Source organism: Sugiyamaella lignohabitans, chromosome A, assembly GCF_001640025.1.
Source record: "Sugiyamaella lignohabitans strain CBS 10342 chromosome A, complete sequence".
NCBI lineage: Eukaryota > Fungi > Ascomycota > Dipodascomycetes > Dipodascales > Trichomonascaceae > Sugiyamaella > Sugiyamaella lignohabitans.
In genome coordinates this window covers 1,016,897-1,041,939 of record NC_031672.1, presented here as the reverse complement: position 1 = coordinate 1,041,939, position 25,043 = coordinate 1,016,897, and the positions used below count along the sequence as shown (strand labels likewise).

General features: G+C 52.6%; 6 protein-coding genes across 6 annotated transcripts; 2 read left to right on the top strand and 4 right to left on the bottom strand.

The window, feature by feature from the left end:
* Window positions 1–1,675: 1,675 nt before the first annotated feature.
* On the bottom strand, window positions 1,676–2,797 carry ARO4 (3-deoxy-7-phosphoheptulonate synthase ARO4; the record flags this gene model as incomplete). Its single annotated transcript, XM_018880286.1, has 1 exon — window positions 1,676–2,797. One exon carries the CDS (start codon window positions 2,795–2,797, stop codon window positions 1,676–1,678), a length of 1,122 nt encoding a protein of 373 aa, XP_018734570.1.
* A 1,292-nt stretch (window positions 2,798–4,089) lies between these two features.
* On the bottom strand, window positions 4,090–5,544 carry IBA57 (Iba57p; the record flags this gene model as incomplete). Its single annotated transcript, XM_018880275.1, has 1 exon — window positions 4,090–5,544. One exon carries the CDS (start codon window positions 5,542–5,544, stop codon window positions 4,090–4,092), a length of 1,455 nt encoding a protein of 484 aa, XP_018734569.1.
* A 1,717-nt stretch (window positions 5,545–7,261) lies between these two features.
* Window positions 7,262–10,348, top strand: PIN4 (Pin4p; the record flags this gene model as incomplete). Its single annotated transcript, XM_018880264.1, has 1 exon — window positions 7,262–10,348. One exon carries the CDS (start codon window positions 7,262–7,264, stop codon window positions 10,346–10,348), a length of 3,087 nt encoding a protein of 1,028 aa, XP_018734568.1.
* A 1,006-nt stretch (window positions 10,349–11,354) lies between these two features.
* Window positions 11,355–13,010, bottom strand: AIM10 (putative proline--tRNA ligase AIM10; the record flags this gene model as incomplete). The annotated part of the gene is made up of 1 exon (XM_018880253.1): window positions 11,355–13,010. The coding sequence occupies one exon, from the start codon at window positions 13,008–13,010 to the stop codon at window positions 11,355–11,357; it is 1,656 nt and encodes a 551-aa protein (XP_018734567.1).
* Window positions 13,011–14,235: 1,225 nt separating this feature from the next.
* On the top strand, window positions 14,236–16,533 carry SAS3 (Sas3p; the record flags this gene model as incomplete). Its single annotated transcript, XM_018880244.1, has 1 exon — window positions 14,236–16,533. The coding sequence occupies one exon, from the start codon at window positions 14,236–14,238 to the stop codon at window positions 16,531–16,533; it is 2,298 nt and encodes a 765-aa protein (XP_018734566.1).
* A 1,149-nt stretch (window positions 16,534–17,682) lies between these two features.
* On the bottom strand, window positions 17,683–19,506 carry TOD6 (Tod6p; the record flags this gene model as incomplete). Its single annotated transcript, XM_018880235.1, has 1 exon — window positions 17,683–19,506. The coding sequence occupies one exon, from the start codon at window positions 19,504–19,506 to the stop codon at window positions 17,683–17,685; it is 1,824 nt and encodes a 607-aa protein (XP_018734565.1).
* Between the last annotated feature and the right edge of the window lie 5,537 nt (window positions 19,507–25,043).

The window sequence follows — 25,043 nt, the reverse complement described above, 5'->3', positions numbered from 1 at the left end:
GCCGGAGGCAACGGCTCCCCGTCAGCGAAGCAAATGTATTAGGTCTAGTCGGTTTGCTCGTCGTCGTAGTAGTAGTAGTCGTCCGAGTCGGGTTCGACCCATGTGTGGAATTCTTCGTCCTCGACGGCGCTGTCGAGATTGCCGGAGTAGTCGGTTGAGGGGTCTTCGGTCGGTTCGGCGTCCTCAAGCGAGTAGGATCCGTCCTGGGTCCAGTCTTGGACTGAGTCGTAGCCTCCGCCGAGATCGTTGATTCGTTCTTTGAGAGAGTTGATTTCACGAGCGTGTGCTTCATTTAGAGCTTCTCGTTGGCCAACATAGTAAGCTATGAGCTGTGATTCGCGTCTTTGTTGAGCTTTGACAAGATCTGATTTCTCTTTGGCAAAGTCGTTGACCTGCTCCGACTCGCGAACCCGGTGCTCTTCAATGAGCCCAGCAATAATCAGGTCAGATGAGGCCTTTAACTGCTCCATTTCTTTGTTATTTTTGTATTTGTCTTGACTCATGGTCCGGTTATAGAGCTCGGCAGTGGAGTTGGTACGTCTGGTAGGAATCACTCCGCCAACACAAGCCACAGGCCCGATTTTCTCCGCAGGTTTGCAATTAGGATGGTAATAAGTCCACACAATCCCCGACGACTAAACAAGCAGTTAGTACTTTTCTTAATTCTAGAAAAGACAGACTGGTACCTACTAGAGCCAGAAGGACTATAAAAATAGCTACCGAGATAGTCACCGAGAAATGGTCCCAGCTTTTTGAGAAGCAGTCAGGTCTCGCCAGCGACCGTTTCCGCGCGTGACGGGGAAACTTGCGGTTCTCCATTTCTGAGCCCATATACGGAGGCGGTTGCACGTAGTTGCTAGGTTGTGGACAGTCGTAACGCAAAAACTCGTGCTCTGACAGCGGATATTCGCGATTCATATCGGCCAGCTCGATACCATCTCCACCCTGTGCACACACCTCCTGATATAAACTAAACCACGGGCCCACCATAATCGATCGCTAGCTTATGGTGCACCTTATCTGGACTCCATAACCCCTGGGACCCTGATCCGGTTGGGGCCAGATCGTGCCTCCGGCGGCTGGGGCTCCGCCCCAGACCCCGTGGCTCCTCTCGCTGCGCTCGAGTCGGGCGTGGGGTCCCCTGCTCGGGTTTTATCGTTCGCTCCAGTAGTCCTAAAAAGAGCTAAATATTATAATAAGTACAAGATAATGATAGATCTAACAAATAAATATTAAATCAACAGGAAGTACAAGAGATAGTAATAACCACCCATTTACTAAAGCAGGTATCCTAAAAAATAAATATTATAGTAGTAGAAGGATAATAACTGTTAACTGTTCTTATTAAGTGGTCAATATCTGTCAAGTATGCGGTTGCCAGTGACCAGAGTATTATTTTCAGATGATGGAATATATTGGATTCATCAATACAGCCGTCCAGAGTGAAATAGTTCTTCTGGAAGATTCATTCGTCACTGTTAATTATCGTATGTCCAGGCTGCGATCATGGTGTGCAGGATCCGACGCAGGGACGAATTAGGGTCCCATCAATCCCCCAACGCCCGACTCGAGCGAAGCGAGAGGAGCAGCGGGGTCTGGGGCGGAGCCCCAGCCGCCGGAGGCAAGCCGGCCCCACAGAAGTGCAAGAGAAAAGTGTATTATATTACAGGGGAAGTTAGTTTTTAAGAGCTCTTCTGGCCTTGACGGCGTCGGCGAGTTCGCGGAGCATGACCTCGGTGGTTTCCCAGTTGACACAGGCGTCGGTGATGGAGACGCCGTATTTGAGACCGGCTTTACCCTCGGGACCGACCGATTGCTTGCCCTCGTTGATGTGGGACTCGATCATGACACCCACAAGGGTGTCTTCACCGTTGGCGATTTGGCGAGCGACTTCACTGTTGACCTTGGGTTGGTTGCGGTAGTCTTTGTTAGAGTTGCCGTGAGAACAGTCGACCATGATAGTAGTCGACGAACCAGCCAGCTTCTCCTTAATAGCCTTGACAGAAGCCTCGTCGTAGTTAGTACCCTTGGTACCACCACGGAGGATGATGAAACAGTTCTCGTTACCCTTAGTAGTGGTGATGGCAGCAAGACCTTGCTTGGTGACACCCATAAAATGGTGCGAGACCGAGGCAGCCTTGACAGCATCAATGGCTACGCCAGCAGAGCCATCAGTACCATTCTTGAAACCAATAGGGAAAGACAGACCCGAGGCAAGCTCACGGTGCAATTGCGACTCGGTGGTACGAGCTCCAATGGCTCCAAGAGAAAGCTGGTCAGCCAAGAATTGAGGAGAAATGGTATCGAGCATCTCACTGGCAATTGGAACACCCAAATCAGTCAAATCAACAAACAATTTTCTGGCTACTCGTAGACCCTTGTTGATGTTGAAAGACTCGTTCACATCAGGATCGTTAATCAGACCCTTCCAACCAACAGTGGTACGGGGCTTCTCCAAGTAAGCACGCATGATAACTACAAGCTCACCATCGAGCTCGTCTGAAAGCTTCTTCAGTCTGCTGGCATACTCTAAAGCGGCTTCAGGATCGTGGATCGAACAGGGTCCAACAATACAAACAAGCTTGTCAGAAGCACGATTCAACACCTTAATAGCCTCCTTACGACCTTTAGAAACAGTAGCAACACTCTTAGCCGAGGCGGGAATCTCGTTTTGCAACAGAGCTGGGGCAATCAGAGGATCGTAGCCGAGAATTCGAACATCCTCAGACTGTTCGACAGGAGATCCCGATCGTGACACTCCATCAGGTCCAAACATAGGAGAGTTTGTGGCAGACATTATTGAAAAAAAGAATCAGGTGAAAATAACCAATGAAATAAATATAAATAAACAACCAGAATAACAAACGAGTTTGCGAACTGGAACCGGTGGTCTAGAATCCGGAATCTGACTGTCGGTAGTAAAGTGGTGAAAAGGGTCGAAAAGGAGATGTACTAGAATCGACTTTTCGCAAATGAAAACTTTTTCAGCTGTTGTTGTTCGTTATGAACTCTTTGTACAGTAATGATAACTTGTTTAGAAAGACAAAGTCAAGAAAGAAGAAGCAAAATCTATCGCTTGATAATCTTCACAAGTCCAACGGGTTTCGGAAAAATATGACTGAATGGCTGCACTACAAACGTAAGAAGAACTTTTTATGTCTTTCTTTTCAGGTGGCACGTTTTCTTTTTCTTGCTGCTGACTCTGCGTCACAATGCACTACACACACCACTGTTCTAGAATACAACCTCTCAATTAGAAATAGAAGGTCTACCAGACAATCTCGACACTTTTCTCTATGACACATTGAAAAGTTTCACCCCCTGTCCCAAAACGGCAATCGACCCTCCATGCGGCCGGATCACGTGGCTTAGCCACGTTTTCAAGGGGGGTAGGGCGCTGCCTCCGGCGGCTGGGGCTCTGCCCCAGACCCCGTGGCTCCTCTCGCTCCGCTCGAGTCGGGCGCGGGGGGTCCCCTGTGGTTGGGGGTTGTGGGTTTTGGGGGTTGAGAGGGGGGATGGGCCCGGAAAAACTCTGCTCTTCAAAATAACCAGGGTTAGGGCTATGCCGACTCCGGGCTCCGGGCGGTGGACCCAGGCCAAGAAAACCGAACCCCGATCCACGTTCTGCCCCAGCAACGGGCCCCACTCCCCTGACCGATCGCCGCTGCCCTCTCGCCCATCGTGTTAGGGTTTATCACCTGACCCTGGACCCTGAAATTTTTCAGGGGGTGACCCATCGGCCTCCGGCGGCTGGGGCGCTGCCCCAGACCCCGTAGCTCCTGCTCCGCAGGAGTACCTGGACCCCCCAACGCCCGACTCGAGCGCAGCGAGAGGAGCCACAGGGTCTGGGGCGGAGCCCCAGCCGCCGGAGGCACACCCCCGAAAACGCAGGGTCTGGACCCTGCCTCCGGCAGCTGGGGCTTCGCCCCAGACCCCGTGGCTCCTGCTTCGCAGGAGTATCTGACACCGCCACGCCCGACTCGAGCGCAGCGAGAGGAGCCACGGGGTCTGGGGCAGAGACCCAGCCGCCGGAGGCAGTGGCCCCCAACCAGGAACAGAAGGGTTTTAGTATATTTACAGAAAGGGTTGCTATGCAGAGGAGTCGGTGTTGTCGTCTGGAGAGGGCCACCAGTAGGGTTGGAAGCCGTGGACGCGGATGTTGCCGGCGGGGGTTTGGATGGCGAACTGGGCGGTTGACGAACCGAAGTGTTCGAGACGGACCAGTGCCAGTCCGACGTTGCCAATGGCCGACAGAAGGGTTCCAGAAGGTCGAAGGGATGGTGAAGAGGATGAGGATGAACTTGGTTTGGACTTTTTGGACACGCCAAAGGGGGATGGGTTGTCGGTGACTCGGGCCAGACGTGACGAGTCTCCTAAACTGGCAGAAATGTCGAGAATCGAGCTGCCAGCCAGCGATGCTGAGTTGATGGATGTGGCCACTGGAGACGAGGGATTGTACTCAAGAGCTGGTTCCGACTCGAGTTCGTATTCCTGCTGAACCAGCTCGTCAGATGACTTGTTAGATGGCTGTGAAGAAGACTCAGATTGATCCAAAGAGTGAGTTGCGGGGTCAGGATTCGAGTCAGAAGTCAATGGAGGGGATAGAACCACGGGAATGATGCGTTTGCGGACAATGCCGTGGTGGTGAGACCGGATGGTCAGCTCCTGGCCCTGGTAGCACCCTTTATTGAAGTCGACTCCTCCCATATAATCCATACAGGAATCGAGAGGAAGTGAGCTGTTGGGTGGCAGTTCACTAGCTCCTTCAGGAATACCATACACCAGTCGTCGAATGTGATAGGCATCTGGTGAACATTCAGGGAACTCGTCAGCTGAGACAAATGCTTCTGAGAGAACGTCTAATGGAGTCTGATTACCAGGAAGAACGAGTCTGAGCCCGAATCCTGGCGCTCGTGAGTCACTGGCTCCTACTAAAGAAGGACAGTATGGAACCAGAATGGACTGGTTAGTGATATCCAAAGGAAGTGAGTCGGTGACGGTCGAATCGTCCCATACTTGCCACACTTTCGGACTGGACCCAGTATCCTCGACAAGCGAGATTTCCACTCGAGATCGAAGTTTATGTAATTTCAGCATCGATACCAGCGAACTAGCTAACGACGAATCGCATTCTACGAGGTATCCAGGAACTTCGCTGCTACTGGACCCATCTCCAGTCGTACTTCGACTGCCAACACCAACAGCATTTGCTGTATCAGACATCAACGTCGAGTAATGGGTGGGATAAATAAAACTGTCGGAGATGATTCTTCCTTTAGAATTCAGAAAAGCGGCATAGAAACCAAACGCTCCATGGTCGTCTGGTCCTGTTAAGTGGTTGGTGATGAGTCCATTCAGAAATTTGGGGGCATCCTGGCCTCTTACATACACCAGACGTCGATTCAGTTTTGTATACCCCCTCAACGGAGGCTCTGGAGGTGGCGACTGAGGTGTATAATACGACAACCCCCTCATCAAACCAGGTGTTATCGACCCAGCCACTGTCCTCACCCCCTGACTACTTCGAACATGACCCCCAACCATCGACGACCCCCGAGCCACAAACCCACAATTTCTCAACGCCACTCCACAATGCAACCTCCGCACTCCCACACCACGCCCCCAACACCCCACTGGCCACACACCTCCCCTCACAACTATCGTGCCAATTCTCCCTCTCATCAGATCCAGGTTTCTTGTCAATCACAAATCTCTGCTCCGCTCCTCTGCATATAAATCCGTGCACGGCTGACACACTGCGCCGGGTCCGGTCCGGGGACGGGGGGGTTTGGGGGTGCTGCCTCCGGCGGCTGGGGCTCCGCCCCAGACCCCGTGGCTCCTCTCGCTTCGCTCGAGTCGGGCGTGGGGGTGTGTCGCAGCGCTGGGGCAGAGGGGCTGTTTTGACTCTCGGGGCCGCCAGTAGCCACGGATTCGGGCCAGCCGCCCCCAGCCGGCGCCCCCCATCAACCACAGCAGGCGGGTCCCGCCACGCCGCTCGCGAAGCGAGCACAACCAGGGTCTGGGGCGGAGCCCCAGCCGCCGGAGGCAGACCCCCCTCCCCCCAGTGCCTAGGGATCGACAGGGGAACCCCCGTTACAGTGCTGCGCAAAAGTCGCCTAGGGGGGGTTATTTCGGCCTTGCAAAAGCAAAAACGAAAATTTGAAAACCGGGTTCAATCGAATGTGGTCAGGTTACTGAGTACAAGTAAAATCAAAACCCCGGATTTGTGAGTGCAAAACCAAGTAATTTCAGGCCTAAGAGCACATCACGTGACTATAACCCCGGTAAAACGATGGGGGTGTGTACGAGCCGGCCGACGCAAGGGGATGGAATGGGGGCTCGGCAGCGCCACTGATTCGTACATCCGGACGGGCAGGCGCCCCACCGAAACGAGCATCCAGTAAACGAGCTCCTTTTGGCGCTTACACTCGTGCTTACAGTGGGATGACCCCCAAACCATAGCAACGGGCAGGGCCCGCAGGGCGCTCCCCAGTAACGGCAGCGACCACCAGGGGTTACCAGTGCCGGCGCCGGGGGTTTCAGGCCCAGCGGCTCGATCAAAAGCGCCACAGTCGGCCCAGAGTCGAAACGGCTGGTGCCAACTGGCTCGATAACAGGGTAAACGGGGTGAACAGGCAGCGCCAACAGCAGCAGCAGCAGGCCAAGCCCATGCAACAACCAACCCACGCAAACGGGCAGCTGGCACAAAACCCACACCCTGGCCAACCCAATCGCAGCTCGTGGTTTTATTAGCAGTGAATTTCTTCCCTTTTCACAAAATACACACCTCACCACACTCCCCTTATTCTTCTTCAACACCAACAATCAACACTGATTCTGGACGGGCCGCACCGGAGACCGACGGTAGGACTAACAAATCAGCTCTGTTTGATCAGAAGAAAAACAAAAACGAAAAAAAATCTCAAAAAACCAAAAAAAAATATCATCCATCTCCAACCACACTACTGGACCCTCTTCTGACCATCATTCTTTGATTTTTCACTCTGTAAGTACGGCAGTGGGGGTGGCGCTCGGGGGGATGGGGGTGTGCCTCCGGCGGCTGGGGCTCCGCCCCAGACCCTGGTTGTGCTCGCTTCGCGAGCGGTGTTGGGGGTCGCTTCGCTGGGGGCTCTTCGGGGTTGGTGGTGCTGCTGCTGCTTCTACTACGGGTCTGGGGCGGAGCCCCAGCCGCCGGAGGCACAACCCCCACAACCACGTATCCCTGTTTCGAACACAGGAAAACTAACAGGATCAGCAGTCGATGGCAGAGTCGTCTTTGTTTGGTAGGAGCGCTATGTACCAGCAGCAGCATCAGCAGCACCAGTCGTCGCAGTTGAGCGGGACTGGTGGTGGTGATTCGTTTCTGAAGGCCAGTCCGGGCCCGGGGTCGTTGCTAGGTTCGGGGTCGGGGTCGAGTTCCGGGCCTGGGTCCGCTGGTTCGCCGGGATCGGGACCTCCTGGTGCCAGTTCGTCGTCAGCCAATTCGGCTTCAGCTTCCGCCGTGAGAAGAATCCAGTCTCGGCATTTTGATTTTTTGGCTGGTGCCTCTGGAAGTGCTACTGGCAGTGGTGCTGGAAGTGGCACTGGATCAGGTTCGTCTGGATCTAGTGGCAATAACAATAACAACAACAGCGGAAGCGGTAATAGTGGCAGCGGATCGGAATTGCCCGGTTTTGAAGGACTGGGTCATGCTCATGGAGTTCATGGTCATGGATCTGGCGGCTCTGCTGCTGCTGGATGGGGGACTAACGGCCAACAGACTCAGTTGACTGCTCAGTTGAATGGTGGATCTGGGTTACCAGGACAGTTGTCGGGTCAGATGCCACCTCCAGGACAGTTTCACGGTCAGTTGCCTGGTCATTTGTCGGGCCAGTTGCCTGTTCAACTCCCAGGTCAGGGATTAGGTCCTGGACTTGGTCAGGGTTTGAGCCAACTCCCGGGTCAAGGATTGAATCAGGGATTGAATCAGGGGCTTGGTCAGAGTTTGAACCAGGGATTGAATCAGGGACTTGGTCAAGGACTTGGTCAAGGACTCAGTCAGGGTTTGAACCAGGGATTGAATCAAGGATTGGGTCAAGGACTGGGCCAAGGAATGAGTCAGGCACTGGGCCAGCGGTCAAATGCTGCGTCGCTGTCGCCTTTGCCAAGGGCTACTTCTCCTTTGCCGCCATTTCCTGGCCAGTCTGTATGGCTTGATCAGTCGTCTGCGTCTCTTCGAAGCATTTCTCCACACCCCAAACCAGCCAGCTCGAATAGCAGTATTAACGAAGTTCAACTGCAACAGCAGGCTCCTTTACAGCCACTTCAACCAAATGGAAGTGGTGGTAATGGCGGTAATGGTGGCCCGGTTAATGTTGGACTGATCCCTCCTCCTTCGACATCACCATCTGCTGTATCGGTGTCTTCTTCGTCGAACCTTGTTGGAGACGATGAACTCATTCCAACCGCTATTGTGATTAAAAATATCCCCTTTGCTATTAAAAAAGAACAATTGTTGGATGTAATGACATCCATGGGACTACCTTTGCCATATGCTTTTAATTATCACTTTGATAGCGGCGTTTTTAGAGGTCTTGCTTTTGCCAACTTTACCAGTCCTGAAGAGACAGGTGCGGTTATTTCCAATCTCAATGGACGGGAAATTGGCGGTCGTAAGCTGAGAGTCGAGTATAAGAAAATGCTTCCCTTGGTAGAAAGAGAACGTATTGAGCGGGAAAAGCGAGAAAGAAGAGGCCAGCTCGAAGAGCAACACCGTAGTAGTTCCGGTCCAAAGGGATTGAATAATAGTGGACTGGGTGGTAATTCAGGTGGTAATGGCAATTCTGGCGGTAATGCTGGTGGAAATGGTGGTGCTGGTAATGGCGGCGGTAATGGTGCTGGTAATAGTGGATCCATGGGTAGTGGAAATGGTGGTGGTGGTTCTGGCAGTGGAAATGGTGGTGGAAGTGGTCATCATCATGGTCATAACCATCATCATAACCATCATGGCGGTAATAACCATCAGCAAATGAACCATGTTGGTAATAGCCATCACCACGGCGGTAATCAGCATCACGGACCATCGAACCATTCACCTAAAATGGTTGATTTGAACGATCCAGAGACGTTAGACTTTTATTCACAGATTTTGTTGTTTAGAGACGATAAAAACCGGTCTGAGTTGATCTTCCCAGCCACTTTGTTGCCTCATCAGAGGAAGATTGTCGCTGTTTTGAGCGGACAATTGGGTTTAATGTTTAGTGGAGACCGTGTGAATGGTGGTCCAGTGGCAGTTTTGAAACCTCAACAACAACCACAGTTGCAACAACAACAGCAGCAGCAGCATCAGCAGCAGCATCAGCAACATCCACAACACCCTCAGCAGCATCAACAGCAGCTTCACCAACAGCAACAACAGCAACACCATTTGCAACAACCACCAATGCCTCAATTCCAAGGTCAACAGTCGTTTCAGCAACAACCTCAGCAGAATCAGCCACAACCCCCACAACAACAGCCACAACAGTACCAGCAGCCACCCCCTCCTGGTCTGTTTGACTATAACGGAAGTTCGTCTGGTCAAATTCACCACCCCCAACCCCAGTACGTAGGTGGAGTTGGGGGCATGGGGGTTGGAATTGGGAGTGGCGCCGCTGGATCAGGACAATTTTCCAGTCAAGGACCGCCTCCACCACAACAAGGACTTTTTCAACCTCAACCACAACAACCAGTTCCTCCACTTGTTCAGCAACAATCTGGAGGATCAGGTTCAGGCGGGCAATTAAGAGGAACCAAGTCTTTTGCCGATATTCGAGCCCCTGCCAGCTACCCGTACAACATCTCTGCTCCCGGCACCCCTTCTGGATCGCCTTTTTTCCCTTCTCAAACACCACCTCCAGGTTCTAAACAACAACAGCAGCAACAGCAGCAACAACAACAACAACAACCCCAAGGGCATCAACAACAGCCCCCACAACAGTTCCTCCCACTCATGTCGTTGCAACAACAACAGCGTGGATACCCCTACCTTGGCCAAACCGGCCAACCTCAGATTGGATTCCCTTCCCAACAACAGCAGCAGCAGTCGCAAGGTCAATCACAAGCTCAGTCTCAAACCGCTGGTAAACACCAGTCGAGCCAGAGCTTTGATCTTAGCAACAGCGTTGGTTCACTGAGCGATTCGTTCTCCAGCGCTTTGAGCCTCTCTGGAAGCAGTTCTGGTCGCCAGCACGCTGCTGTTGGAAGTGTGGGAAGTGCTAGCCCTACCGCTAGCATTAACAGCATCCATGACTCGGTCGCCTCATCATCGGGCGGTAACAGCTCGGCTGGTGTGATCGGGTCGAAATCTGGGGTTCATGACGATAATTGATAACACTTTTTAACGATTGTTGACGATTCTAACGAGCCAGAATGAAAAAAAGACTAAAATGCATAGGCAGCTCCGTCGTCGTCGCGACTGGCTGTTTCATGTGATATGAATGGTTTATGAAAGAGATGATTTATTGCGTGCCCTCGATGCACAACATGACACCCTATGACAATAACTAAATAAACGAATGATAACGTATACACTTTTCTTCTCCTCTCGCCACGCTGCCTCCGGCGGCTGGGGCTCCGCCCCAGACCCCGCTGCTCCTCTTGCTTCGCTCGAGTCGGGCTTGGGGGTGTCCAGATAACTGGAGGCTTGCAACGGGCTCCTGTTCGAATGTCTGCTGAAAGTCATTCACTATGTGACATCAGAAATGTAACAGACTGGATTTGAGAGCATCCAGCTGTTAGTTTGGTATCTTCTGAAGGTACAAACTTGGAGATTTCATGGCACGAACTAGATTACTTCTTGAAAAGGTAGCAGAATTCACGATTGTGAAATCAGCATTGATCAGAAGACGACGCAACACATCCCATTTAGAAGAACAGATCTCCGGCAGTTTTGAATGTCTGTCATTCAAGTACTTCAACTTTGACACTAGCAACAGAAGGATTCGTGACTACACTATAATCAGACTACAGTGTTCCAGAATCCACAGCATTGGGGCCTTATGATCCTTCCAGTAACGAAATCCAAGACGGTAATGGTTCCGTCTAAAGAAAACGACAGCTATTTCAAACAGAGAACAGAGATGCTTTAATTGTTGCGAACCGGAACCAACTTCGCTGTAATTTTTAACGACAACAACAGCTCTTAAGATGATTGCAAATTCATGCTACTGTCGGTTCCAGAGAGTTTTGTGAATAAAAAAGATGATCAAAGGAGGGGGACCCCAAACGCCCGACTCGAGCGAAGCGAGAGGAGCAGCGGAGTCTAGGGCGGAGCCCCAGCCGCCGGAGGCAGGAACGTCGCAAAGTAACAGTCTATGTACAGATAAATAGAGGGCTCAAGCCGGGGAGTAGGTTTGGAGCATGTGGTGAGCAGTGGGGCCGAGGTCGTCGAGAGAGACGAGGGTTGGTGGGTGGGATTTGGCGGGTTTGTTGCGGAGTTGGATCTCGAGTTGGCCGGTTTGGGTGTAGGATCTGCCAGCGATTATGGCGAGAGGGAAGCCAGTAGCTCGGGCGTTGGCAAGAAGAACTCCGAATTGTGTGGACCGGTCGTCCCATACGGCACGAATGTTGTGAGTTGACAGGTGTTGGTGGATTTTGAGAGCATCGGCTTCAGAGTTGGCGACGATGACGGCGTCAAAAGGTGTCACAGATTTCGGCCATGCCAGCCCGTCGCTGTCTCGAGTTTTCTCAGCAATGGCAGAGATGAGTCGAGACACTCCGATTCCGTAGCAGCCCATGTATAATGGCTCCATTTTGCCAGTTGATTGGGTGGTGATGCGAGCATTGAGTGGTTCTGAATACTTGGTTCCCAAGTAAAAAGTGTGACCGACCTCAATTGCCGGCACAATTTTAAGAGGTGCTGAATGGCATGAGGGACATGTCTCACCAGTTTGAACTTCTACAATTGGCGCTTGAACGGCTTCTACAACAGAATATTTCGAGTGGTTGGAATTATCAGGTTCAATAAGAGATGTGATTATGGTGGTGAGTTGTTCACGGTTCTTTGACAGTTCATACTCTACACGTGTGTCTATAAGCGGGAGAATAGTAGCTGACATTTTGGAGACAGAATCAGCACTGATTTCAGCCAATTCTGACCCTTGGACTGCAGAATGGCCCTTCAGCAAATGTGGATTAATACTTCTGCCAGCTGGGAATATAGCAGCATAGACTGTAAGTGACTTCTCTGATTTCGACGGCAAAGTCTCATCCAGAGCATAAAACTTGACAGCGGCATCAGCCAAACCTATTTTTACACTGGTATCGGCAGCAGTCGACACAGCTCGTTCTGTATTGGCTGTGTAATCACAGCTGGAACTGGTGCACTTGACTACCAGATCTTCACCAGCATCTGATTCGTAATGGTACTCATGAGATAAAGAACCTCCAATTGAACCAGAATCGGCCTCGGCGACTTCGAAATCAATTCCAATATCTTCAAATATCCGGTTATAAGCGCCTTGAATGTCCCGATAAGTAGTCATGGCATCGTTCATAGTCTCATCAAATGAATATAAATCCTTCATGGTAAACTCTCGTCCCCTTAATAAACCTCCACGAGGTCGTTTCTCGTTTCGATATTTACGAGAAATCTGATACAGTCTCAAAGGGACCTGTTTATAACTGGACAATTCTGCCACCATTGAAGTCACTTCCTCCTCATTAGTAGGGGCCAATAGATACTTGCCATCTTCGAGCATGAAAAACTCGGTGCCTGTCTGCAATCTTCCCGACGCTTTCCAAATCTTGGTCGATGCTAAAGTACACAAGCTAGTCTCGGCACAATCGACCTCGTCCAAACGGTTCCTGATAATCGACTCAATTCTCGACTGAACCAGGTTCCCCAGAGGCAGCATATTATACACACCGGACGACGACTGGCGCAAATAGCCGTAATTCGTCAGTAACTCTGACGAGCTTGTCTCGGCATTCGGCTTGAACTTCCGCAGCGGGGCGAAAAACCTCGACAACCGCTTCAAACCACTCGCCATGGCCGTCCTCTTGCTCTCTTCTTCGTCAACGCTCAATCTAACCCCCTCGTGCAGGGTCTGATCTGATCTCAAATTTCACGCCGCATCCCACGCGGCTCGCTACCCCCAACTCCTCTAACCTTCCAAGAACCCTCCTAAGCTCACTCCCGTCTTTTCTCTGGACCACAAAATCAGCACCAGGGCTCATATCCTTCGACCACCACCGGCCCACGACCCCCTCATGCCCTGCGTCGGGTTCTCCATGACGGGGGGCGGGGTGTGCCTCCGGCGGCTGGGCTCCGCCCAGACCTGGTTGTGCTCCGCTTCGCGGAGCGGCTGGGACCGTCGAAGAACCGACTCGAGCGAAGCGAGAGGAGCCACGGGGTCTGGGGCAGCGCCCCAGCCGCCGGAGGCAGTACCCCATCCCCCAAACCCCGCCCCCACAACCCCGCCACCGCCACAGTCCGCCCCCCATTGACCCCCAACGGCAGATCGTGGACAGAGGGCCGTTATCGTGCATATGGGACGAGTCTAATGCGAGCAGATAGCAGCGTTCCTGCTGATCGGGAGGACCCTGAGAGCGCACGGCTGAATGCCCCCAAATAATGGAAGACGCGTCTCATGCAACAAAGTTGAGAAACCCGAGAGATAGAGGAGGGAGAGCGAGAGAAGGAGGTTTGGAGCACGCAACAACTTTTGAAGTTTACAGAAAACGAACGGCAGGACTTCAGGCATGGCCCTGGCTTGTGTGCTGACATTCAATCGCATCGGGGTTTTGGCTGACAGTGAAGCAGACGGTTCAAAAGGAAAGAGAATGAATGGTCATTCGAGACGAGGGCGCGGTCCACTGCAGACCGCTATCCACAGTCCTCCAGACACCGACGACGAGGGCGACGACGAGCCCGAATCTCGGGCCTCGCACCGCGAAAACACTTCCCGAACTCGACGAAGAACAACCGAATCAAACAACCCCCAACCATCAACCACAAAACCCCCACAACCACGACCCACGAACCAGGTTCGGTCCAGATCACACCGCGAGGCTGACTCAGGGTCCCCTGAACGACGACGACCGACACGAGAGGTGAGTGTGGATGTGCCTCCGGCGGCTGGGGCGCTGCCCCAGACCCCGTGGCTCCTGCTTCGCAGGAGTTTCTGGTGGGACCGTCGACGGAAAACGACTCGAGCGAAGCGAGAGGAGCCACGGGGTCTGGGGCAGAGCCCCAGCCGCCGGAGGCAGTCCCCCATGCCCCCTGTGAACAGGAGAACTAACGCGGTACAGGCTGCTCCAAAGGGTTCATTGATAGACCCTCTGAAAGATCGGAAGTACTGGACAACGCTGTTGCGAGAGGGCGGTTTGGATGAGCGTCGAAGCCCAACGAACTCGCCGAAGAAGGCGGTGAAGAACGAAATTCAGGGTCTGAAACGAGCTCGTGGAACGGATACGCCCCCACGGTCGCCAAATGGGGGTCACAAATCGCCTGTGACTAAACAGGGTAGGACGGCCAATGGCCAGTTTGCCCCAAAAGAACGGCCATTGTTGGCTGGGGGCGAGCTGTGGCCTGTAAGCAGAGCTGGATCCAGGTCCAGTCGACCTGCTCGGGATCGTGAGGTCGAAAAAGCTAGGAAACCAGAGAGGAGAAATCGGCCAGTGGAAAGGGCTTCACGGCCGTCAGGTCTCGAGAAAGTTCCAGTAATAGCACCAGAATTGGTTGTAGACACACCCGAAACAACAGTTCCAACTCCAGCGAGCAGAAATAGAGCTCGTAGGAGTCGTACGGTCATAGACGACGAAGATGTCGACGAGGATGACGATTTGATTCGTCCTGTCGGCCGTCTGAGACAGCGAAAAGCAGCTGAAAAAGAAACAAAACTGGTGACGACGCTGAGACGAGGACTGCTTGTTATCCGGCTGCCGGAGTGGAAACTACGGCCGCTGAAACAGACCAGCAGACTTAAGAAACTCATTCCAGCGAGAGAAGTTCTTGCTGCCAGTAGTCTCTACGACCACAACAACAACAGTAGCAGCAGAAGCATTAACAATCACAGCAGAAGCATTAATAATAACAATAGCAGTAAAAGCAGAATCAAGGATAACAGTAGTCACAAAAAACTGAAAATCCGGTTTCATTTATCATCACCAGCAGGTGGAGGCTCACCTGTTGGTATCACTAATGGCACACTGACTAGAACTGACGGATTGTCTTCAGCAACAGGTTCAACTCCTTTTTTCTTTGAGGAAGAGGAGTATGTCGACGACAGCGATGTTCAGCCATATCGCGGAGTGATTACTGGTGATGACGCTGATACTTCGTTGACTTATCCTACTGATCAGGACAGGGAATGGTTTGAAGATGCGCTTGCTATGGTAGAAACAAAACAGTCTTGGCTAAATAACGATGATGTTGAGAATTACGGAAATGAAATAGAATATACCGACGATGGTGGTGTGACAAGCCGGAAGAAGAAAAGACGTACTGACTCGGTACCACCACCAACGACCACTTCTACCATGGGCATCACTAGAGTCTCGAATATCCGCAAAATCCACATGGCCAACTACGAGATCGATACCTGGTATATCTCGCCATATCCAGAAGAGTACTCGCGACACAGGATCCTCTGTATATGTGAATTCTGTCTCAAATACATGAGCTCCGACTACGTTGCTCAGCGACATGCTTTGAAATGCCAATATAGACATCCTCCGGGAACCGAGATATATCGACACGAAGGAAACAGCATTTTCGAAGTCGACGGGGCAAAATCACCTCTGTACTGCCAGAATCTGTGTCTCATGGCGAAACTTTTTTTGGATTCAAAGACCCTGTACTACGATGTGGAACCGTTCATGTTCTACGTTCTCACTGAAAACGACGACAAGGGATGTCATTTTGTTGGCTACTTTTCCAAGCAAAAAGTAGCCAGTGCGACCACTCCGCCGGTCGCTCCTGCCATTACCGATTCTCCAGGCTCTTCTACGAGCCACGAGACCATTTCCACTACTGACCCAATTACAAATGGCAGTGCTCATGACGGCACAAATGGCACAGCGACAACTGCTACCAGCTCTTCTGCACCAGCAGAGCCTATACCTGCAGTTCGAAACAACGTCTCCTGTATCGTGACTCTGCCAACTGCCCAACGTAAGGGATACGGAAACTTTTTGATCGATTTCTCATACCTTCTCACCCGCTGCGAAAAGACTGTAGGTACTCCTGAAAAACCACTATCAGATCTCGGACTCGCTTCGTACACAAACTACTGGAAACACACGCTGTGCTACGAACTTCGCAAACTTCGCAATTCCGCCGACCCTGCCACTGAAATCAGCATTGACACCATCTCACAAACCACTGGCATGACTCTCGACGACGTGGTATTTGGACTCGAAACACTAGGCTTCCTCGTGCAAACGCCCCAAAAGTCATACACCCTCCAAATCGACGACCGAGTCCTAGACGACATCATCGCCAAATGGGAGTCCAAAAACTACCGTCGCGTGCACCCCGAAAAACTGCTCTGGGTCCCTCTCACCCTGTGACCGGCCCACCAGCACTCTATTTATTAATTGTAGACTTAATTTATGATTCACGTCCCTCTCCTCCCACTACTATTGCCTCCGGCGGCCGGGCTCTGCCCGGACCCGTTGTGCTCGCTTTGCGAGAGTTCCGGGTGCCACAGAGCTCTGCAAACTGCGGATCTGTCACTTCTCGAACCCGGGATCATGCCTCCGGCGGCCGGGCTTCGCCCGGACCCGTAGTGCTCGCTTCGCGAGCGGTTCGGGGGTGGAATCTCATTGAACTGTTCATGTACCACTACTTAAAATAAATGTTCGTGACTCGAACCCTCTCACTTCCCAGGCGCCGTCACACTGAAACTGAAATGAGCATCGATGAAGCTGAGGAAGCATCGTCAGACTGCTCGTGATCCATCGCTTGAGATACCGGCGGTTTACATGACTCAGGAAGTAGAATGAACGTCTGAAAATCTGACGGCGAGTTACCAGACCGTTCGACACAGCAGTATGCTCATGTTCCGGGTGCTATGAAAGACTGGGACTAAAATGAGCATCAGGGAATCTGAGAAAGTATCGTCAGACGGTTTGTGGCTCCTTTTATCATCCAGGTTTGACAGTGGAAGTGAAATAAGCGTCAGGGAGCCTGACTGTTCGTGGCTCTACTATCTTCGCGCCCTGACACTGGAAGTAAAATGAGAATTAAGGAATCTAGGCCAGGGCCATCAATCTTTTCGCGACTCCAGCATCTTTGGGTTCGACAACAGAATTGAAATAAATATGGGGGACTCGAGACAGCGCTATCAGACAGTTCGTGACCCCAGGATCCAGGATACTGGATCTCAAGTCTTGTCAGGTTCCGGGTGCCATGCAATGGGAAGTGAAACGAGCATCAGAAGCATGAGACAGTTCGTGACTCCAGTATATCACAGACCCGAAGCGAATACCCCGAGAGCAGTGACACCCCAAGTAGCTCGCGAAGCGAGCACAACGGGTCCGGGCGGAGCCCGGCCGCCGGAGGCAAGACTCCGGACCCCGTAGGGAGTGTGGTTAAAGTAAAAGCAAATCTATACTCCATTATCATAAAATACATATAAGATATACAAAACAAAGGGGATTTCGTAAGGCGGAGGGGCATGAGGGTCGTCAGAGAGGGGTCGTAGCGGTGTGGGGAGGTTATGATTGGGCCGTGAAGTAGCTGCCGGCAGGGGTCACGGGGGTCGTGGGGGTGGGAGTAGCAGCAGAGCTTGGGTTGGCAGGGGCGGTGGAAGAGGCAGCAGGACTAGCTTCAGAGAATGAAGGTGGTCGTTGCAGAATAGGAACAGGAAGCTTGAGACTGTTGAAATGAGATCCCGACATCTTACGAGGTAACAATGGTCGAGGGTGTGAACCAGATCTGTTACGACCGACAAGGGTTCGGGGGACTCCGTCTTCAGCACCGCTATCACCATCAATATCATGCTCGACAATAGTGACATTATCAGGATGCTCGCTGATGGGCTCGGAAGTGGGGGTCGACAGTTGGTAATTGGCCAGGGACTTAGCTACAACCGAGTCAGCAGCAGTGACACTGGATGGAGTGGTGGTGCCAGTGGTGGTAGGGGTAGTCGATTTAATGTCGAGTTGGCTCAAACGGGTTTTAATGTCTTGTTCAGAAACACCCAACAACAGACTGAGCTCATCAGGACGCAAGTCCTGTCTTGAACGGACAAGGTCGTCTTGTTCTTTCGTCCAGTTTACAGAAGATTGAGTCGAACTGGTGATTTGAGCAGGAGCAGCATTGACTTGGCCTTGAGAAGGCTGTCTGTACTGAAATGATGGCAAAGTGGGTTGTGAGTGATGATGTCCATGGATATGAGGGTGTTGTAACTGCTGTTGCTCGTAAGAAGCTTGATATGTTTGTAATGCATTTGTAGGGTTGGATAGAGTACTACTGATAGACGAGCTTCTTCGATTGAGATCAGATGAAGCATCAGGCATGCCATTATCAGAATGAGTAGGGCTGGTACTGCCACCAGGAGATAAAGGACCACCTCCATTAGGAGTAGCAACACCACCAGTCGATGATCTTAAAGTTCCTGATACCAAACGACGCCAACGGAATTGACAAGCATTGGTGGTTCTGTTAGGGAAATAAGCGGCAATCTCCTTCCAACCGAGTTTCAACTGTTCTTTCAAATGACGCAATAGCAAATCGTCATGAGGGTCCCACGAACTGGGGGTCTTACGACGACCTTCACCCTGCGGACTGTAAATAGGAGTGACTTGACCATGGTGGCCAGCGTGACCATGATGTTGACCATGTGAATGAATAGGACCGCCAACACCAAGTGAAGGATCAGTATTGTGACTGACAGCTGCACCATAAGGATGGTGAAGATGATGTTGCTGTTGTTGATGGTGATGTTGTTGAAGCTGTGGATGTTGAGGATGTTGAGGATGTTGAGGATGTTGATGATGCTGGTGGGGGTGAGGGTGTTGTTGGAGCTGGTGGTGTGGTAGTGGATGCTGCTGAAGCTGCTGATGCTGTTGGTGATAAGTCTGAGGAGCAGTCATTTGCTGATGGTATGGACTGGTAGCAATGTGAGGTTGTTGCGAGTGTTCATAAGAGTGATGATGTTGAAGTTGGGGGTGAACTTGAGGTAGTAGTTGCGATTGCGAGTGGCTAAGCGGGGGTTGAGGCAGAGATTGGGGGTGATGTTGAGAGTAGGAATGAGTACCACTAACACCTGAACTAGAACCACTATTAGTAGTAACAGTTGAAGTAGCAGTAACAGTAGAAGTAGGAGTACCAGTATTGCCAGAAGAATGGGTTGTACTAGTATTAGTACTAATAGAACTGGAACTAGAATTACCAGGAGTAGTAGCAGTAGCAGTTGCAGTAGCAGAACCAGCAGACCCAGCAGCAGAACCACTAGTATTAGTAGTTAAAGCACCCGGGGTAGTACCACTAGTAATAGAAGCATGGGGGGCATGTGCATGATGCGGCTGGGACGACATATAAGGGTTTGGGGGGCTTTAGCGATGAGGTTAGTAAAAAAAAAAAAAAAAAAGGATTTCAGGCTAAAACAAAGCGGGGCTTGCGTGGGGTGATACCCGAAGGGCACCGGGTGGTCATGCCCACGCATCGGTCGCATCTCGCAAATCTTGTACCCCTCTCAAACAGTGCACCAACGTGCAGTGCAGAGTACATTGCAGAGTACATTGCAGGAAACAGGACAGGCGGTTGAAATAGGCAGGAGTACTGTATGGGTACGAGGAGGGAGCAGATTGGGGGGAGGGTGGAAATTGGAGGGGATGCTGGAGAGGTAGGAGGTGCATTAGCAGATAGAGGAGGGGCAATTTGAGCATGAGATGATGCAAGCCATACCGGAGATAGAGTCAGAAAAAAATTTTGGTGGTGGTAGCAGCAGCAGCAGAAAATGCAGTTTCAGTTGCAGTAGTAACATTAACAGCAGGGGGGAGCAGTATCAGATGTAGCATCAGAGGTGCTAGTAATACAAGCTGTAGGAGGTGAAATACCAGTAGTAATAGTAGTACTAATAGTGAATGTAGTACTAATAGTACTGGTAGTACTAGTGGGAGCAGCTGAAATACCAGTAGTAATCGTAGTACTAGTACTAATAGTAGTACTAGCGAGAACAGTACTGCCAATGGCGGAACCAATGGCAGTACCAATGACAAATAACAATGGCACACAAACGTCACCATCAATGTCATAACCGCAACTACCGCATAATACTAACTCGTAACAGCAGCTCTGAATCAATCACTGCTACAGACCCGGCTTGGCAATGGTCTTAGCTCGGAACAAAAAAGGTACAGCAAAGTTTGAACAATAAATGGCTAGACTGTAGTATAACTGATACACAGTTCGGAAGCAGAATCCGAGCAATGGATCTAATACCTACAGCCCACACAACTGAACTAACTAAGCTGGTGAACCTGAATTGACAACCGATCTAGGAACATACATGACTAGTAATCACAACCCGAACCCGAACTAGTACTAGGACTAGAGCAGACAGACAGACCAAGCCAGATCTGAAACGAGTAGGTACCCCAACCAATCCAACCAAACAAAGTTGATACGGACTGCGACTGCGACTGCGACTGGTAATTAAATTTGACTCGATCCACCAGACAGTTCTCACTCCGATTGAGGAATTCCACTACCATAAAGTCCGCAAATTCCGCAAATTCCCTAGTCCCTCCACCAACTCACTAGCTCTACTCGACCAATTCCCTAATTTGACCAATTCGACAATACTAATGCCCGAGTCCCAACAACCTGTCACTGCGACAAACAGACTAGTAACTAGCCCCTAACTCCATAATACCCGGTAACAAGTAACACAACACACCACTAATACTCCACACAAGCCACAAATCATAACCAAAACCAAAGCCACTGGCCTGACCCAACAACAATTTTACTTACCCTTGAAACTGGCCCGATGAAATAGGCGGCAATCGAGGTTTGGAATAGGACCCCGAGAAGAACGCCGATGGGCCTGCCGCGATTGGAGACGATGCTGCTGACATTCTGCGATGAGATGAGACGATAACGACAACTAACACTGAAGTTGGATAGATCTGTTGTAGAGGCAGCAATCACTCAGGTATAATTCTGTCCTACCGTGATTTCCGTAGTACTGTAGTCCTGTAGTCCTGTAATTCAGAGTTGTCAAACTGGACTGAGAACCTGCTAAAATAATGTCCAATAAACTGTCGACTGTCGAACTTATCGAACTTATCAGTCGTAATACGATAATTCACTGGATATTCACTGGATATTCACTGGATATCTAACCAAACTGTCGAGAACCAAATGTCAAAACCAATGGAGAAGTGCCGTTCTTGAGTCACAGTCACAAGTCACAAGTCACAAGCTTATCAGTAGCAGAACACAACTGAGCGAAAAGCGACTGAGGAGATAACGAAAGAGCCGGGATATACGCGGCAAAACAGTTTCCAAAAAGTCAAACAAAAAATATAACCAAAACAAAAAATAAAAACTGCACAAAAAAATAAGCGACGCAACGAAGTAGGAGAACGACGAGGGGGGGGCACTTTACATATATAACCGAGCGACGACTGGTGTGTACAGGGAACGGAGTACTGATATGTGGGTATGTGGGTAGTCTAAGGTAATATCGCATGTGTATTGATAGACAATATTTGGCATTGGCAATCCGTACTAATCAGAAGCTAGTTAAACCGTTTAGGCAACGACCGACCATTGGCAGGTGCACCTTGCTTTTTGTACATCTATTTTTCCAGATATACCCTACCGGCTTGAATCGTCGCACAAAAAGCAACGACCACCCTCGTCACATTTATTTTTTTAAAAATCAACGGTGCATGGCCCCGCGATGGGGGCCCCCCTCTGCCTCCGGCGGCTGGGGCTCCGCCCCAGACCCTGGTTGCTCCTGCTTCGCAGGAGAATGGGTATGGGGGAGGGGGGAGAACCGACTCGAGCGCAGCGAGAGGAGCAACCAGGGTCTGGGGCGGAGCCCCAGCCGCCGGAGGCAGAGGGGGGGCCCCATCGCTGCCCCGGGCCACATCTGCTGCTGATCGCATCATCCACGGCGACTGCCCCCAAACGCAGCGGCAGAAGCAGCAGCAGCAGCTGGTGTGCATGCGACGGTGCAGCGCTGGATTGGTCGCTCGCTCGTGCGCCCGGCCGCCGCTGGTCGCTAGCTCCAGCTCCAGTTCCAGCGGTGATGGCATGGTGGGGGCGATAGACATGTGTGATAGGAAACGGGTAGCTTAATCCAGAAGGTTAAATAAATTATTAGTAATCGCTAGCGTTGTGCGTCCCCCCCTCCCCCTCGCCAGCCTGGGTCTGCCTCCGGCGGCTGGGGCTCCGCCCCAGACCCTGGTTGCTCCTGCTTCGCAGGAGTGATTGGGGGCAACTCCCGGGCATGAAAAAACCGACTCGAGCGAAGCGGGAGGAGCTACCAGGGTCTGGGGCGGAGCCCCAGCCGCCGGAGGCAGACCCCCCTCCCCAGGACGGTTTTTACCCCGAGAAGCTTATCTTTGGTACCGGCGGCACTCCGACTGGGATGTCGTCACGAGGGTTTTAGCTTTTTTTCAAGACCAAATCTCCAGCCCATGTGAACACATCCCCTGAAGCACAGGTCCAACGGCACGCCAAACACAGCAAAAAAATTCCAAGGCCACCGTAACTAGCCAGCTGCACCAACCTAAACACCCGTTATCAGGCCTGCTGCAGCAGCTCAATCCGGCTCGCGGCGCCATCTCAGCGGTGGCATCGCGCCCATCACCCACCTGCCTCCGGCGGCTGGGGCTCTGCCCCAGGCCCTGGTGGCTCCTCTCGCTGCGCTCGAGTCGGTCGGCCCCCACTAACATCCCCAACTCCCCTTTTCCCCACGACCCCGCTACGGCCCCCTCTCTCTCCTGCGAAGCAGGAGCAACCAGGGTCTGGGGCGGAGCCCCAGCCGCCGGAGGCATGGCCCCCCCAGGAGCAAACGGCACCAGCGTCGGGTCGCTTCTTGAGATAACAGCGTCGTCGTTGCAAATCACGACCTGGCCGGCACCAGGCTGGTGTCACCCTGGCTGCCGTATTGTTGCCCCCATTGCTTTTTCGCGCATATGGGGCCCGCCTCGAGTGCTATCGCACCATCGCATGGCCTGTATGCCGTAAGATGCCAAACTCTAACTGGCGCTCGTGATTGGCGGATACCGGCCAATGTCTCAGGCCATGCGTCGCGGCCATTGCATGGACGGCGCGGCCTCACACGCGGGGTCCGACGAGGTTGGGTTCGGGGATGGGGGGGTCTGCCTCCGGCGGCTGGGGCTCCGCCCCAGACCCTGGTTGCTCCTGCTTCGCAGGAGAGGGTGGGGCATCGTCAACGTAACCGACTCGAGCGAAGCGAGAGGAGCAGCGGGGTCTGGGGCAGCGCCCCAGCCGCCGGAGGCAGCCTGGCTCCCCCCTTGGAACCCCCCCACGGTCCCGCGGCTACTGCCGTTGGATCGGCCTGCACTGGCCGTACATCTCATCGGCGTGGAGCGTTTGAACTAAATTGGCTACTCACAGCGCAGGTGCAGTCGGTGTGGTAAGACTTGGCTGCCGGCCTGTCTGACACAATCAATCCCACCCCCAATGCTGGCACCAAAAAAAAATAATAATAATACCCGCAACACCACAATTGCGACGCCTCGATCTGGCCCCCAGCCCATCTCTTCCCCACCACCGCCAGCCCAGACCAACCTGGTTCGTCTAGTTCACTTCACGACCACAACCGTTCTACCACTCACTCCCAGTTGCAACAACCACCCCCAAACCAGGTCCAACTGAACCCATAGCCCCCTACAGCCAGGCCAATTATTACAATCACCCCGTCTCTCCTGCTGACTCACTCGCACCTGAGACCCTCCCACGCCAAGACCCCCCGGCACCCATGTCTCGGATGCTCTGGCGAATGTTTACCCGGGGAGGGGGGGCCTGCCTCCGGCGGCTGGGGCTCTGCCCCAGACCCCGATGCTCCTCTCGCTGCGCTCGAGTCGATTCTGCCAGGCGTGCCCCCAACTCTCCTGCGAAGCAGGAGCAACCAGGGTCTGGGGCGGAGCCCCAGCCGCCGGAGGCAGGCCCAGGCCCCCAGGTCGTGCGTTATCTCACGAACCAGCAGCCAGTCAGTGAGCGAAGGGGGGGCTTTAATCGACAGTGCGTCACCTGATATGGCGTAGCGGCACCCCTCGCAGCAGCAGCGGCAGCTGTGGTAGTAGAGACCGCCGATCGTGGTGGAAAAAAGCAAAACGTAAAAAAAAATGCTATTTTCTTTTTGTGCTATCTGCTGCATCCCCGTGGTCGTCGTCTGCCTGTGTCATGAGTATCGCATCTCAGGGATCGCCGACGCACAAGCTGTATCGCTCCCTATCTTGCGTCTCCGCCGGTAGCGGAGTCTGTGCACATGGGACCCCCGAAACCGGAAGGGGAGCCTGCCTCCGGCGGCTGGGGCTCCGCCCCAGACCCTGGTGGCTCCTGCTTCGAGGAGTTGGCTGGAACAGTGGGGTTAAACGACTCGAGCGCAGCGAGAGGAGCAACCAGGATCTGGGGCGGAGCCCCAGCCGCCGGAGGCAGGCCCGACCCCCCTCCCGTCCCGTCGGACCCCACCCATCACCCATCGCATAAGTCCGATCTGCTGTCCGATAGTTACCACTAACTCCCCGATACCACGCGTGCATACCCCTCCTCGCTGATAGCCCCTCGCCCTCGCAGACCGCCCCACCGCACTCGCTAGTCGCTGCTGCCCTAACCGGTTTTTACGGCGATCTCAACGCTGCATCTCGCTCGCTAGTTTATCCAACCTATCAGCGCTGCTGGGGGGTAGTCTGCCTCCGGCGGCTGGGGCTCCGCCCCAGACCCTGGCTGCTCCTCTCGCTTCGCTCGAGTCGGTTACCCCGACGGTCCCTGCCAACTCCTGCGAAGCAGGAGCAACCAGGGTCTGGGGCGGAGCCCCAGCCGCCGGAGGCAGGCCCCCCTCCCCGTTGTAACGGGCACGCTAGCGGGA